Source organism: Pundamilia nyererei, unplaced genomic scaffold (assembly GCF_000239375.1).
Source record: "Pundamilia nyererei isolate P.nyererei 1_Seehausen unplaced genomic scaffold, PunNye1.0 scaffold00070, whole genome shotgun sequence".
Lineage (NCBI taxonomy): Eukaryota > Metazoa > Chordata > Actinopteri > Cichliformes > Cichlidae > Pundamilia > Pundamilia nyererei.
In genome coordinates, this window is record NW_005187471.1 from 871,107 (window position 1) to 885,890 (window position 14,784).

General features: G+C 42.3%; 1 protein-coding gene across 1 annotated transcript in view; it reads left to right on the forward strand.

The window, feature by feature from the left end:
• The window catches only part of sptb (spectrin, beta, erythrocytic), a 41,294-nt gene that overhangs the window by 22,083 nt on the left and 4,427 nt on the right, over positions 1–14,784 (forward strand). Inside the window, exons 14-35 of the mRNA XM_005736581.1 lie at positions 3–873; positions 1,040–1,177; positions 1,623–2,382; positions 2,622–2,824; positions 3,465–3,555; positions 3,934–4,080; positions 5,276–5,542; positions 5,967–6,191; positions 6,685–6,774; positions 7,236–7,526; positions 7,752–7,882; positions 8,112–8,316; positions 8,819–9,042; positions 9,341–9,491; positions 10,631–10,875; positions 11,704–11,842; positions 12,202–12,286; positions 12,666–12,862; positions 12,970–13,052; positions 13,426–13,489; positions 13,633–13,883; positions 14,545–14,718. Of these exons, the coding sequence (XP_005736638.1) occupies positions 3–873; positions 1,040–1,177; positions 1,623–2,382; positions 2,622–2,824; positions 3,465–3,555; positions 3,934–4,080; positions 5,276–5,542; positions 5,967–6,191; positions 6,685–6,774; positions 7,236–7,526; positions 7,752–7,882; positions 8,112–8,316; positions 8,819–9,042; positions 9,341–9,491; positions 10,631–10,875; positions 11,704–11,842; positions 12,202–12,286; positions 12,666–12,862; positions 12,970–13,052; positions 13,426–13,489; positions 13,633–13,883; positions 14,545–14,718 (5,032 nt within the window). The remainder of the gene's footprint in view (positions 1–2; positions 874–1,039; positions 1,178–1,622; positions 2,383–2,621; positions 2,825–3,464; positions 3,556–3,933; positions 4,081–5,275; positions 5,543–5,966; positions 6,192–6,684; positions 6,775–7,235; positions 7,527–7,751; positions 7,883–8,111; positions 8,317–8,818; positions 9,043–9,340; positions 9,492–10,630; positions 10,876–11,703; positions 11,843–12,201; positions 12,287–12,665; positions 12,863–12,969; positions 13,053–13,425; positions 13,490–13,632; positions 13,884–14,544; positions 14,719–14,784) is intronic.

A 14,784-nucleotide genomic window follows, 5' to 3' on the forward strand; every position in this document is an offset into this window, starting at 1 on the left:
AGGCTATAAGCCATGTGATCCCCAGGTGATCAGGGACAGGGTGCAGCACCTGGACTTGTGCTACCAGGAACTTTGTGCTCTAGCTGCCCAGCGAAGAGCTCGCCTGGAGCAGTCTCGCCGCTTCTGGAACTTCCTGTGGGAGGTAACAGAGCTGGAGAGCTGGATCAGGGAGAAGGAGCAAATTTTCTCCTCCCTGGATTATGGCAAAGACCTGACGAGCGTGCTGATTCTCCAAAGCAAACACAGCGCTTTTGAAGATGAGCTCGGAGCCCGCCGTGCCCATCTTGAGCAGGTCCTGGCTGAGGGAGATAAAATGATTGAGGCCAAACACTTTGGCTCCCCGAAGATTCAAGAATGCAAAGATGACTTAAAGCAGCAGTGGCAGCAGCTGGAAGAGCTGGCTGCATTTAGGAAACAGAGCCTTCAGGACACGCAGACATTCTTCCAGTTTCAGGGAGATGCTGATGAACTCAAGGCTTGGCTGCTGGACGCTAAGAGGCAGATGAGCAGCGATGACGTCGGCCACGACGAGTACACCACTCAGCGGCTGCTGAAAAAGCACGGCAACTTGAAAAACGAAGCCATCAAGAATGGAGCCACTATTGATGCTCTGTCCAAACAGGCCAACGCACTACCAGAGGAGCTGCAAAACACCCCAGATATCCAGAGACGACTGAAAGACATCAAGGACCTTTACATGGAGCTCATGTCCCTGGCTGACCTGAGGCAGAAGAAGCTCGATGACACTATGGCTCTGTACACCATCTTCAGTGAGACAGATGCCTGTGAACTCTGGATGGGCCAGAAGGAGACGTGGTTGGTGGATTTAGAGGTGCCTGAGAAGCTGGAGGATTTGGAAGTAGTACAGAACAGGTGCACAGACAAATTATATTTTAAGCATTTAATCACTCCTGAATTAGATTTGCATGTCTGATTAAAACTGTGTATTTTTTGCAAATAGCATTACATCTACTAATCACGTATTTTTATCCAGTAGATTGTGCAGATGTTGTTTTCACCAACCTTTTCTTGTTTTCAGATTGAGTATTTTAGCTCAAGAAATGGGAAATTTCCAGTCACGAGTAGATGATGTCAACAGAGCGGCAAAACAGCTCGAGGACAGCAGACACCCTCGCACCAAAGAAGTCAAGGAATGTCAGACGCGACTGAATAAGAGGTGCCGTTAACGAAGTTCACAGTTATACCTGAGACAAATAACAAAAAAGATGCATATCTGAGATCAGACGAGGTCGGGCGTGCTCAGGGTGGTATGGCCGTAAGCTAAAAGATGCATATCTGAAGCATTTAATACTGTATAAGGTTTTGAAATGACTTTAATGCAAAGATGACATTCAACAAAATTTCCGAAAAGAAGTCTTTAATTTAGTACTTGAACACAGAGGCAATGTTAAATTCTTCACACTTCCAGTTATTTTTTTTAGTTTATAACAAGCTCTGCACACCACTGCAAAAATGGGCATGCAGAAATTTCTCTACAGACAAATGAGCTTTCCTTATTTTAAGAAATCACACATCCATAACTAAACATTATCAAAGATACTTTAATAACAACAGTGACCCACGGAGTATTAACCTCTGTTATATAAAATATTGTTTCCTAGATGGGAGGCTTTCAAGGCGATGGTAGAGGAGAAGAAAAAGAAAGTAGATTCTGCTCTTAGTCTGCACAACTACGGCCTGGAGTGTGACGAGACAGAGGCCTGGATCAGAGACAAGACACGGGTGATTGAGTCCACGCAGGACTTGGGCAATGACCTGGCAGCTGTTATGACCATCCAGCGGAAACTTTTCGGTATAGAGAGAGATTTAGCCGCCATCGACGACAAGCTCAATTTCTTGCGGAAAGAAGCTGACCAGTTGGCCCAGGACCACCCGGAGAATGCAGCAGACATTTTGGCCCGCAGAGGAAAGCTGGACGCTGCCTGGGACATGCTCAAAAACACCCTGAAAGACAGAGAGGACTCTTTGGGTGAGGTCAGCAAGTTGCAGACCTTCCTTCAAGACATGGATGACTTCCAGTCCTGGCTTTTCAAGACCCAGAAAGCTGTTGCATCAGAGGAGATGCCCGCCACACTGCCAGAGGCTGAGGAGCAGCTGAGCCTTCACGATGCTGTGCGTGAAGACATAAACAACCACGAAGAGGATTTTCACCGTGTGAGGGACACTGGCGCTCAGGTTACCCAGGGTCAGGAGGACGATCCTCAGTACCAACAGCTTGACCAGAGGCTAAAGGGCATGGACCGTGGTTGGTATGAACTCCAGAAAATATGGGACAGCCGCAAGAACTTTTTGGACCAGGCTTTGGGCTTCCAGCAGTTTTTGAGAGATGGCAAAGCAGTAGAGGCGATCATCAACAACCAGGTAATGCATAAATAATATGGCTTGTCTTAATGTTGTGTTTAAGTGGAACAGTCATCAGTTACCACATGGGATGAGTTGCTAATGAAGGGTTAGTGATCCTACAAGTATTTAAAAGTTTGTGATATGAAAGAATGGGACACGGTCAGTTCAAACGCCCAGTGCTGACACACAGCCTTTCTTAAGGTCGTGCATTTTTCTGGTTATTTTTTCCCAATACAATTATTTCGGATTTATTGCAGGAGTACACTCTAGCCCACATAGACAAACCTGACACGTTGGCCGGGGCAGAGAAGGCTTTGAAGAAGCACGAAGACTTTGTGAGCACCATGGAGGCCAACGAGGACAAAATTGACGGAGCGCTGCAGGGCGGACAGCGACTGGTGGACAACAATAACCTGTACTCTGGGAAAGTTCAGGAGAAAATGGGCTCGATCCAGCAAAGGTCAGTCAGCATGGTTTTTGGTAAGCATTCATTCAAGTGAAGTGTTGACAGAAGGGCAGGACATTGGAGAAATACGGTTTTGATATAATAGTATTTGAGCTTCACGTGATTTCAGCAATTCTAGAAGGGATCAAGGAGTTGATGATGATTTAAAAATCCTAATCTGTAGAGTAATTAGTGACTATGAATGTTAAATGAATGTAGTTCAGTCTGAAAAGTCAGACAAGTACAGAAAAGCAAAAATCTAATGTGAAATTCAGGATTTTAGCAGGATTATAATGTGAAGGATTTTCCTATTTTCAAAATATAACCACAGGTACTGATCTAATCTGTTCAGATCAGCAATTAAAAGACATCAACAAGACGGTGTATAGAGGGCATGGGAGCGACTCCCATTAACTCCCATAATTCAGCTTGGTAGATGGGCACCTGCAGTAATGGATATTGATCGTTAAGTCAGAGGTATTCTTCACAGTGTAGCAGAGGAGCCGTTTTTTTTGGTGGAGGAGGAGCTCATGTAGATACGCGAGTTATATCTTGTTTGAAGTGTGTCACAGAGGGATTTCTTAGAGAAAAAAAATACTGTATGTTTAATGCATTTTCTTGTTTTTTTTTTTGTGTGTGTGTTTTTTTACTTCAGGCATGACAAGAATAAACGAAGAGCTGAGGAGGTGTCTGAGAAGCTCAGAGATAACCGTGACCTGCAGCACTTCCTGCAAAACACACAAGATGTAAGTTCACTGTCAGTTTACAGTTTATTTGGCCATTGGGAAACATCAATTAGCACATTAATTATTAGCTTAATTATTCCTTCACTTGCACTTGACATCACAGTGTTTTCCTCTTTTTATCTCGTGATTATTTGAGTTAATTTGCCAAGCACATCCTGCTGTGCTTATTCTAACGCTGTGCTTTTGCCTGTCCTAATGTTTAGAATTGAGGTCCCATTTTACTAATTGGTAAATGCTGTGTTTTGTAAAGATAATGAAGTAAATCCTGCTTGTGTAAAGTTGCTTCTGCATAAACGTCAATAGTTAATGTTTAGATGACTTTCCAGAGTATAGTGGGCATTTTTGCAAGGATCTTAGATGTTCTTACTCTTGCTTCAGTTGACAGTATGGATCAATGAAAAGATGCTGACAGCGCAAGACACATCGTACGATGAGGCCAGGAACCTGCACACCAAGTGGCAGAAACATCAAGCCTTCATGGCCGAGCTGGCCTCCAACAAGGACTGGCTCAACAAAGTAGATCAGGTCAGTAAAAGTTAAACGCTACCCATTACTGAACTATTATGATTTCCGCTTAAGAGCTGCTCAATCTCTTTATAATTGCATTTTACAACAACTAATTAAGGCTCCCTTTAGTCAATGAATGTCATGGCTATTCCAATAAATAAGTAATGTAAGTGGTAAGATGCCTATCACAGATTAGAAATTAGGTTTTATTTATTTAGCATCGCATATTACTTATATTACATGTACAGTTTTAGAAGATGAGGATGACTGACTGCTGCTCAAATCACAATGGACTGAACCCCCACAGCTCCCCCTGTGGGTGGTGGGCCCACAGGAGGGTGAACCCAGGTACATAATTTGGACTAAGCTTGGCTAGGCGCCATGGGTTAAGGGACAGTCACCAGACGCTCACTACTACCCTGAGCATGTGTCCAGAATGACCTCTCTGAATGGCTCTTCATCTGCCACCTGAACCAGGACAAATTTGCCATTGGAGATACTACCATGGTCAGATCAGCCCCAACAACATAGCTCCTAGGACCTACAACCCCCCTCCACCACGATAAGGTGGTAATTCACACAGAGGAAATGAATCAAAATGCCTCCTAAGTGAGGTGTTTTTGGCATGTCCTACTGAGTGTAGCCAGGACATGCTGAAGATATTATCCAGTGGATGGATGGATTTTGCATATAGTATATAGGGTCGGTTCACTGTAAATAGCAACAAAAATCACTTTGTGATTGCAAAATTTAAAGATTCAGAAATGTTATCTGTCACAAGCTAATTGAATATGTTCAGTGAAGCGCAGGGTGATGTGCTATTAGGAGCTAGTGTGCAACAAATAACTTTAATTGGAATAAAAAGGATGTAAGTTAAAGCAAAGGAAAAGAAGTATGAAGGATAAAAGAAGGACACTCAGAGTGTGCAGATTTCACTCTCTTTGAATGTCAACATATAAAAATCTGAAATGTACACAGGTACTAATATACTCACGTACTAAGCGTTCCACTTGCTTTAGATAACTTATAGAAAAGCAATACCTGGACCTTTTCTATAAGGAACCAAATTAACAAATGAATTCATATTTGAGGCATTTTACAGTAGGTATTGACATTCCCTTTGAGGTACTTTTTACATGTATCTTATTTAAAAAAAAGTCATACAGTGTTTTTCCTTCACAGAAACATTCGTCTTTGTTTTTTGCAAGTACAGGAAGGTCAGGAGCTGATGGAGTTCAAACCAGAGTTTGAGCCAATTGTGACGGAGGAGCTGGCCAAACTTCATGAGCTGTGGGACAAATTGGAGTCCACCACCCAGGAGAAGGCACGGCTGCTATTCGATGCCAACCGCTCTGAGCTTTTCGACCAGAGCCTGGCTGACATGAAGAAGTGGCTGGGTGAGCTACAACAGCAGTTACAGAGTGGAGAGGAGGATGTTAAAGACCTGACTAAAGCCAACATCCTGCTCAAAAACCATCAGGTTTGTCTCTTAATGCACCATGCTCTGCACACTTTAGATTTGTATGCTGCCTTTTCTTTGCAGTTCCTCTTCACACGAGCACCCCACTAAACAGAATTAAATAACTGGGAATGAAGGCTTTATAGCTTTAGGATTTATTTTGTGTGATCATCTTTGTGTTTACTATTTGCATCTAAACACAACAAACTCCAAAAAGCTTTGCATTTGTCTGAAAGAAAAACTGGAACACAAGCTACACTAAATACTAAATTGTAAACATAAGCGCGATCTGTACTATGAATTTATATTAGAAAATTTACATGAATTAAAAACTGTGTCTGAGCTCAGTTTCATACATAAATGGCATGACTAACTTTTACCGTCTGCTACATCCTGATTAGTAGCTTGAAAGGTTATTCATCTTCATGTTTTTTTCCTATGCCAGATGATGGAGAACCAGGTCCGTGACCAAGCTCGGGAGCTGGAGGAACTCCAGGAGGCTGTCAGGAAGCACGGCGGAGGCAGGGAGGACCAGCCGGAACTGGAGGCTGAGCAGCAGGCCCTGCAGAGAGACTTCCAGCAGCTCCTCACCCCACTGGCCCAGCGCAAGGGCAAGCTTGAAGCCGCCAAAGCTGTCCATCAGTTCTACAGAGACTTGGCTGATGAGCTCGTAAGCATGGATCCATTTTCACAGCAAAGTGTTCAAAGTCACTACTCTGACAAAATGACCGATAGCAGAAGTTGAGAATAAAAGCCGTTAAGTGCTAGAGTTACATTTGTGTTCGCACAAAGCTGAAACCTTATCATAACGTAAACTTTAAGGTTTATTTCTTCGCTAAAATTTGCAAACCTAAAGTATGAACTAGCAAAACTACTAGCTCTCACAGTGAAACTTCCTCTTAAGGTGAATTTGTGTAAAGAACAGTTTAATCCCTCATGGGTTGCACTGCCTTAATCCACTCTAGTCAGCTGAAGAGAGCTTAAAAAAGGATTTTGACTGTTTAAGACATTTGGTCAAGGGTTAAACATTCAATACAAGTCACTTGGTCATGGATGTTTTTTAAACAAATACATCATAGATTTATAAATCTCTTCACAAATTTCAGCTGCGTTCTGTCCTCTTATCATAACCTACTTTTCCTTTATTTTTTTCTCTCTCCCAGCTCTGGATTGAGGAGAGGATGCCCCTGGCAATGTCACAAGAACATGGCCACAATCTTCAAACTGTGCAAATGCTGTTGAAGAAGAACCAGGTAGAGATTTATAGCTGCATAATAACTTGTGGTTAGCTAAAAAATTGTAACACTGATTCATTTCATTGATTAATTTACTTTCTTAATTAGTCTATAAATCACAGCTTCCATAACATGTCAGAAAATAGGGAAAATGCCCCAAAGCGAGATGGTAAAATTAGTCATGTTATACTACCAGTGGTCAAAGATAAAAGAAAAGCAACAAGTACTCTCAGCAACTTGAAAATTATCTCAATAGTTGTAATCATTTCCATAGATCTCGGCATAATTAAGTAAGTAACTAATTGTTTCAGCTCCATCTGCTTTGTTTTTACAGTATACTTGGTGCATAATATGTAATAAATTAATTTTCAGCGGAATATTTCTGAATATATGTTTGTCGGCTGCACAATATATCAAGTCTTTGTTTCTGTATATCAAAAAGCCCTGTTGAGGTCCACAATCTCCTTTTTGTCCCTCAGACTTTGCAGAAGGAGATCGAAGGCCACCAGCCCCGTGTAGATGAAGTACTAGAGCGAGGAAGGAGAATGGCCATCGCCGCCGGCGCAGAGGGCAAACCAGAGGCAGAACGTATCACGGACCAGCTGAAGGAGCTAGAGGAGGCATGGGCCCGGCTGCAGGATGAGATGGTGAAGCGCCGAGAGCGGCTGAATGGCTCCAACTTGGCCCAGCAGTACTACAATGACGCTGATGAGGCTGAAGCCTGGATAGGGGAGCAGGAGCTCTACATGATCGCTGATGAGAAAGCCAAGGTGAGGCTAAGAGGAAGACCACAGATATATACAAATCTGATCTAATGATCTAAATTAAAACAAGCCATATTATGCTAAAAAAGACAAGCAGTTCTGCATCCATTAACATAATTACATGGTTTGAGTTTCCTTTAATTAAGGTGGCACACTTTTTATAAGTGGCAGCCTGCACTGAGAGTTCATCTGGAGTACTATAACATACTCTTCTTTTCCTTCTCTCTCTAGGATGAACAAAGCGCCATGCTGATGCTGAAACGCCAGATGATCCTTAAGCAGGCGGTAGATGATTATGCTGACTCCATTCAGAAGCTGGCTGACCGTGCCCAAAAGATGTTTGGAGAGGAGCACCCTGATGGGTTTGTACACACTGAAGAAAATCATTTGAACTCTTAGTCAGGATGCTAATTCACTCATGTTGTCCCAGTCAGTTGTGGTTTAGTGTGATAAGACTGGCAACCATGCAAAATTGGTATTTTAATCATATGCCTCATCTAGAGTAAACATAAATTCAATCTCTGTGAGCTATTTTTTCTAATTTCCCTAGATCTCATTTTCTTCTGCTCTCTCCCTTTACCTTTTGTGCAGTGAAGAGATCATCAGGCGACAGAGCCAGGTAGATAAGCAGTATGCGGGCCTGAAGGAGTTGGCAGAGGACCGCAGGAAGAAACTGGACCTCACATTCAATCACTTCCTACTGAGCCGAGAGGTGGAGGACCTGGAGCAGTGGATCTCAGAGAGGGACGTGGTGGCATCCTCCCAGGAGATGGGCCAGGACCTGGATCACGTCACGGTATTTTATATACAAAGAATTATAGCACATAGAGGGAGAGAAACTGGGAGACAGGCTGGCCACAAAATGGGAAAGATTTTCGTCCAAGTGACACAGATGGACGTTTTTACACTCACTGGGATAGATTAGTGCAGCGCACTTCCATGTGGTCTTCCCCAACTTTTCTGCTTAAGTGCTAACCTTTTTTTAACCTATTTCAGTCCAAACATAAGGACGTGTTCACAGCGATCTAAAACGTCTTTCACTTGCCTTGTGTGAAATGGTTTGAGAATTTCTATTTAAATCTGAAGATCAAGTTAAAGATTGAATTTATTAAGCTGTGCAATATATTTGATCATACTGGGGGTTTTTTTGCCACAGCTTCAAAGTTTTTGTTCATTCTTACTTCTTACTGACTTCATTTTCAGTGATTTTAGGTGAAGTGAAGTCAATCACTTAATCACATATAAATTCTGTGTTGTTTGGGATTTTTTTTTAAAACAAAACAATCTTTTTCCTTCAGCTTCTGAGGGATAAATTCAGAGACTTTGCGCGGGAGACGGGAATGCTGGGTCAGGAGCGAGTGGACATGGTCAACCAGACGATAGACGAGCTGATCGAAGGCGGGCACAGTGAGGCGGCAACCTTGGCGGAGTGGAAGGACGGCATCAATGAGAGCTGGGCTGATCTGCTGGAGCTCATCGACACTCGCGCCCAGCTCCTGACAGCATCTTATGAACTGCTCAAGTAAGAAAAACAGTATTGACAAACCGCTCCACAGGCTGAAAGATGTCCAGTAATCTGAATGGACATAAACAGAAGCTTTTGTGTCTAATCCTGTAATGTCACATGCCCAAATAAGTGAATATAGATTGATTTAGGCAGTATTAAACTGTGGCATGACTAAAGGCATCAAAACAGAAAACATATGCATGCGATAACAGCGTCACAAAGAATTAAACCTAACGTGATGACTACATCTGATATTTAAGTAGGATGATAAACACAGAGCTGAAGAGATAGACATCGATCTGTTTTCTTTAAGGTACTTTGATGATGGAAAGGAGTTGGTGGCTCAGATCCACGACAAGCAGAAAGAGCTGCCTGAAGATGTGGGTGAGGACTTCAGCAAAGCAGAGTCTTTCCACAGAATGCACGCCGCGTTTGAGAGAGACATCACCACTCTAGGCAAACAGGTAATACACACAAAGGGGCCTTTTACTCAGTGGGAACACACTAGGCAGTGGCCAGAAGGTAACTTTGATGATTCATATCTAGAGGGGGGAAGAGAGTGCTGTAATGTTTGGGTAACTGCGAGGAGTTTTCTCAAAAGGTGAGAATCAATGAAAAAGCTGTGCAAATAGTAATTCTTAAATTTGCCATCCCTGCCCACAACTTATTGCAAAGAAGGAGACTATAACAATTAAAGGTCTAGGAATAAAAATATTTATGCACGTTAGACCGATCTATGTAACGTGAAAGGTGTCTCAGAACTACGGCCTCATTCAGCAGTATCCCTTTTGACGCTATTGAAATCTTTTGCACCTTTGCATAATTTTGGTTTGAAGACAGCTAAGGGGCTCCCAGCATTCATAAACATCATTCATGTAATGTCCTTAAATTGACGTGCTGTGATTTTAAAAGGTTTCATGCTGGCTGCACGACATCAGCAACTGCTCTTTTATAAACAAGACAGTGAGGAGATAAAAGAAACATTATTTTATTTTATAAGAAAAGCCTTTCTGTTTTAGTTTGGCCTCTATTTGGTTCAGTAGCACTAACTTTGGAAACAGTATCCAAAGTTACAAAAACTGGTAAATACAGTGGAGGATTTGGCTTAAAAAGGTCTGTACTCCCCCCCCCCCCGGGAGTTGGTGGAGGATAAAAACAGAGCTAAAAGCAGTGGATATTTTGCCTGGATTCTCCAGATTTCCAAACACAACTTCAAATGAATGCAAATGCTGCTGCGCGTCTGTCAGATGTGTAAATAGGCATCTGTTTGCTAACCCGTTAACACCACACTGTAGCAACTAATGTCACAGCCTCTCAAAATTCAATAAAAACTGCTTATAATACTGACCACGTTAAAAGTCACAGCATTACCCTCAACATACTGTGCAAATATTCATATATAAAAAAATCTTATATTTCAGAGAAGAAGCAATGTAAAAATAAGTGTTCCCTAGTCATTCAACCTCCTAGTTTTACATAAATAAAATAATAATAAATTAAAAAGAAATGCAAAGAATATTTTTCTCTGACATGATTCTCTTTACATCAGGGAAACAAAAACCCCTAAAGCCATGTTTTGACTTGTCCCTCTCCTTCACTCCAGGTTCAGCAGTTCCAGGAAACAGCTTCAAGGCTTCATGCCCAGTACGCAGGGGAAAAGGCAGATGATATTCAGACTACAGAGAGGGAGGTGGTGGAAGCCTGGAAGGGCCTGCTGGATGCCAGCGACGGACGCAGGGCGGAGCTGGTGGACACAGCAGAGAAGTTCCGCTTCTTTACCATGGTGCGAGACCTGATGGCCTGGATGGAGAGCATCATCCAGCAGATAGAGACCCAGGAGAAGCCCAGGTGATCAAATATGTCAGATAAGGACCGTCTGGCCTTCGGTTAGCTGTGCTGGATCTTTCAGTTCCTCTCACACTCGACTTGATATCTAATCCCGGAGCCTGTCTCCGGATATTTCGGAGGAGATGATATCTCCCCCCTGACCTGGTGTCCTGGCCCCCCCTTGCCGTAGCATGTTTGTTGTAGAAGAAGAAAATAAAGTATACAAGAGATAAAATCTGATTGTGGTAGCTGAAGACCAAAAACTGTGCCAATATTTGTTTTTAGGAGCTGGAGGGAAAGAAGTGGAGCTTTTTTTCTGGGGTTTATCTCTGCACATGTATTTCCTTTTTAGTTAAAAGAACAGAACAACTTCAACTAAGTAATAACATATCTATTTAGTTAATGATTATGAAGTATGTCTTTCACTTAATATATTTGTAAAACAATTTCTGCTACTATTTACATTTGCATTTTACATTTACTTTGTTTACTCATTTGCTCCAAATGGATTTGTTTGTGTTGCACATTAATTCGCTTCTGGATGAATCATCTTAATGAGGAATATTCATATATGCGGCAAGATATATTTTATTGTCTGATTTTAGAAGAAAAGCTTTAATTTTTCATAAATGCCACTTTGTTCACAAGAGATAATAGCTCTGTCCTATTTATGTGACACAATTCATCTTCCTAAAGATATTCAGCATGACTATAATATTCTAGAATAGAGAACACTGGAAGTCTGCCAGAGCCGACTGCAACAATGCAGTTCCAGTTGTTACCAACAGAGGTAGGTAAACTTCATGCATTACCTGTTATCACTTAACATCCATCATTTCTCTGCTTTAGGGACGTCTCATCCGTTGAGCTCCTGCAGAAGTACCACCAGGGGATCCGCTCGGAGATTGAAGCCAGGGGAGCCAAATTCACTGACTGCGTCGACCTCGGCAAAGCCCTGCTGACACGCAAGCACCGAGACTCTGCTGAGGTGAGCCTTCAACAGCAAAGACAGCTCCTTTTCATCCTCAGCTGGGCTTCAAATTGCTGCTTTCATTAGATTTAATTACTTTTCTGGGAGTGATTGTTCTTGTCTGGCTCAATGGAACCAATTGGCTTGCCGTGAAATAAAAAATTCCACTCATCTTACATTCATCAGGGAGACTATAGAGCAAACACTAATTAGAAATGGAAAAGCTAAAAGAATTTAAATGAGCAATTGACCCCGGCCTGAATTTAATATTTGGTTAATTACTCCACAATACTAATTCTTAGAGGATAATGGGCAGTCTTGGGGCTGAGTTGTTTAATAATACTGATATGTAACTGAGACCATACTACTTGTGTCAGATCAAAGAGAAACTGGTGCAGCTGATGGAAAAAAGAAAGGAGATGATGTTCAAGTGGGATGACAGATGGGACTGGCTCCGGCTCTGTGAGTAATATTACACTTATCTTATACTTCAACCCAGAAAATATACCCTAACCCTTTACATACATTATCTCTTTGAAAAAACAAAAAATCTTTACTTATATCCCAAAGGCCATATGGTTAAAATATGTGAAAGCTCATGCATATAAATCCCAGCTCAGAAAGTAGCTCCCAGGCTTTTGTTCATCAGAAGCCTCCATTAACAACAAGGATACAAAAATAGTTGCTTACTTCCAACAATGCCCCAATTTGTCACATAATGCACCCCCCAGTCATAACATTCACCTTACAAGTGAGGGATCGCCGCATAATATGAACACATCTAAAAGAAAGACTTTTATATCTTAAACTTCTCATGATGACGTGGCTTCATTGCGTCTAGTGCTGGAGGTCTGTCAGTTTGCGCGAGACGCTTCTGTGGCGGAGGCGTGGCTGATCGCTCAAGAGCCCTACGTGACCAGCAAAGACCTGGGTCAAAACGTGGACGAGGTTGAGAAGCTCCTCAAGAGGCACGAGGCCTTCGAGAAATCCACCGCCACCTGGGAGGAACGCTTTTCCGCACTGGAACGCCTCACTACGGTATGCAAAAATCTTACACGTGATTTACAGTAATTTGATTACTTCACGTGTTTCATTTACCCTGTAGCTAGCCAGGTTACTGATCCTTGTTCGCCACTGTGTTGCAGTTGGAGTTGTTGGAGCTGCGAAAACAGCAGCAGGAGGTGGAGCAGTTCATTAAAGATGGGCAACGCTCAGATAAAGAAAGCAGGTAAACATACAACACACTGGCTTTCATGTTCGTACTCTATATGCATGAGGGCATAGTATTAATTGGTAGCAGTGTCATCAAAGTGTAAGTCTGGTGATAAAGGCAGTGTAATTTTAAGTCAATCCTTCTGTTGTTAAGCCCCAGAGAGAAATACAAAAAACTGCAGTGAGCATCTGTTAAAGGAAATTAGTCTGTTAAAAATGAAAGTATTTATATTAATACCCTAAATTGTGCAGAGCAAAAAAGTATTAGCAGCCAAATGCAATGTTTTGCAGACTTTCAATGAGTCGCATTTGATCTCTCTTTCTTTCACATACACACTTCCACACCTGCTGTTCTTAAAAGTCCTCTCATGCTGCCCTGTTTCCTTTAGGAGAGAAGACACGGGCTTTGTGGAAGAATCTTCACAGCTCTATACTGCTGAGGAACAGACTCTGGTTAGTACTGCACTCAATCAGCACAAGCTTTCTGTATTTATAATGTTGTCAACTCTGTTTCAGCATACTGACTCAGCTCTCATCTCTTCTCCAAGGAGACAAGTTCACTTTCTCATGAACTCATTTATTTATTTTTGCTTTAGTCTGGTGAAGCGGAGCCTAGTTCGGGTCTGCAGGAGGGGACGGCCGGTGACTCGACGGTGCCCTTAGAGTCAGAAATGAGAGAGAGTGCCTCCCTGGAGCTGGAGCCCTCTGTCTCGGTGGTAACCCCAAAGGAACCGGAGAAAGCAGCCACCATGCCCTCGGACCCCCTCAGAGGCCAGCCTGTGCTGCAGGAGGGCATGTTGAGCCGCAAACATGATGTAGAGGGCTCAGGAAAAAAAGCTTCAAATAGGTAGATAACAAATGGACCACAGCACTGTGTTTGTCTCTAATATGGTCCTTACATCATGCCTTTGACTATTCCAGGCATTGTTTCCTTTCTTTATGTTGGGAAAATCTATGAGCCTATTATTACTTGCTTATGTTTGTTCATCTGTCACGGTGAACATCGAGACTTTTCCTTATTTTACTGACCACAGTGCTTTCGAAATCACACCACACCTAAAAAGCGTTAAAAAAACCGACCATTCAGCACAATTTGTGTTCCTTGTGATGGATTAAAACCAACTCGAGTAAGTTTGAAACTTGTTAAAACAGCAAAGGGAGATCTATACTTTAACTCAAAGTATGGATCAGTTCTGCTTTAAATCAATTTTTCAATAGACAAGCCGCCAAAAGTAGCCCTACAATAAAAGTGCTTTTTGTCAGGGATCTTGCAGGGCTTCATTACAAGAAAATATTAGTACTCCTATTTAAAGATAGAACAACCCACTGTTTTGCAATAAGTGCTTATTTAAAATGAATGTTCACAAAATAAAGTCTCGATGGATTGGTGAGGTAGCTGCTCTTTAATGGGGATTAAATGAAATTCATTTCGTGTTCTTGCCAGAAATTAACCTGAAATGATGTTAAAGTCCCTCTTTTTCCTGCTCCTGCCTCTTCTTCGCTGTCAGGTCATGGAACAACTTGTACTGTGTGCTAAAGCCCGGTCAGCTCTCAGTCTATAAGGATGCCAAAAGCTTTGGCCACGGAACGACGTATCATGGCGAGGATCCCCTGCCCCTCACCAACGCCAACTGGGAGATCCTCACCAACTACAAGAAAAAGAAGCATGTCGCCAAACTACGGTAAGAATTACATCATAGGTTTACCTGAGTCATGTTATTCGGAAAGGTAAATATACGATATAAGAC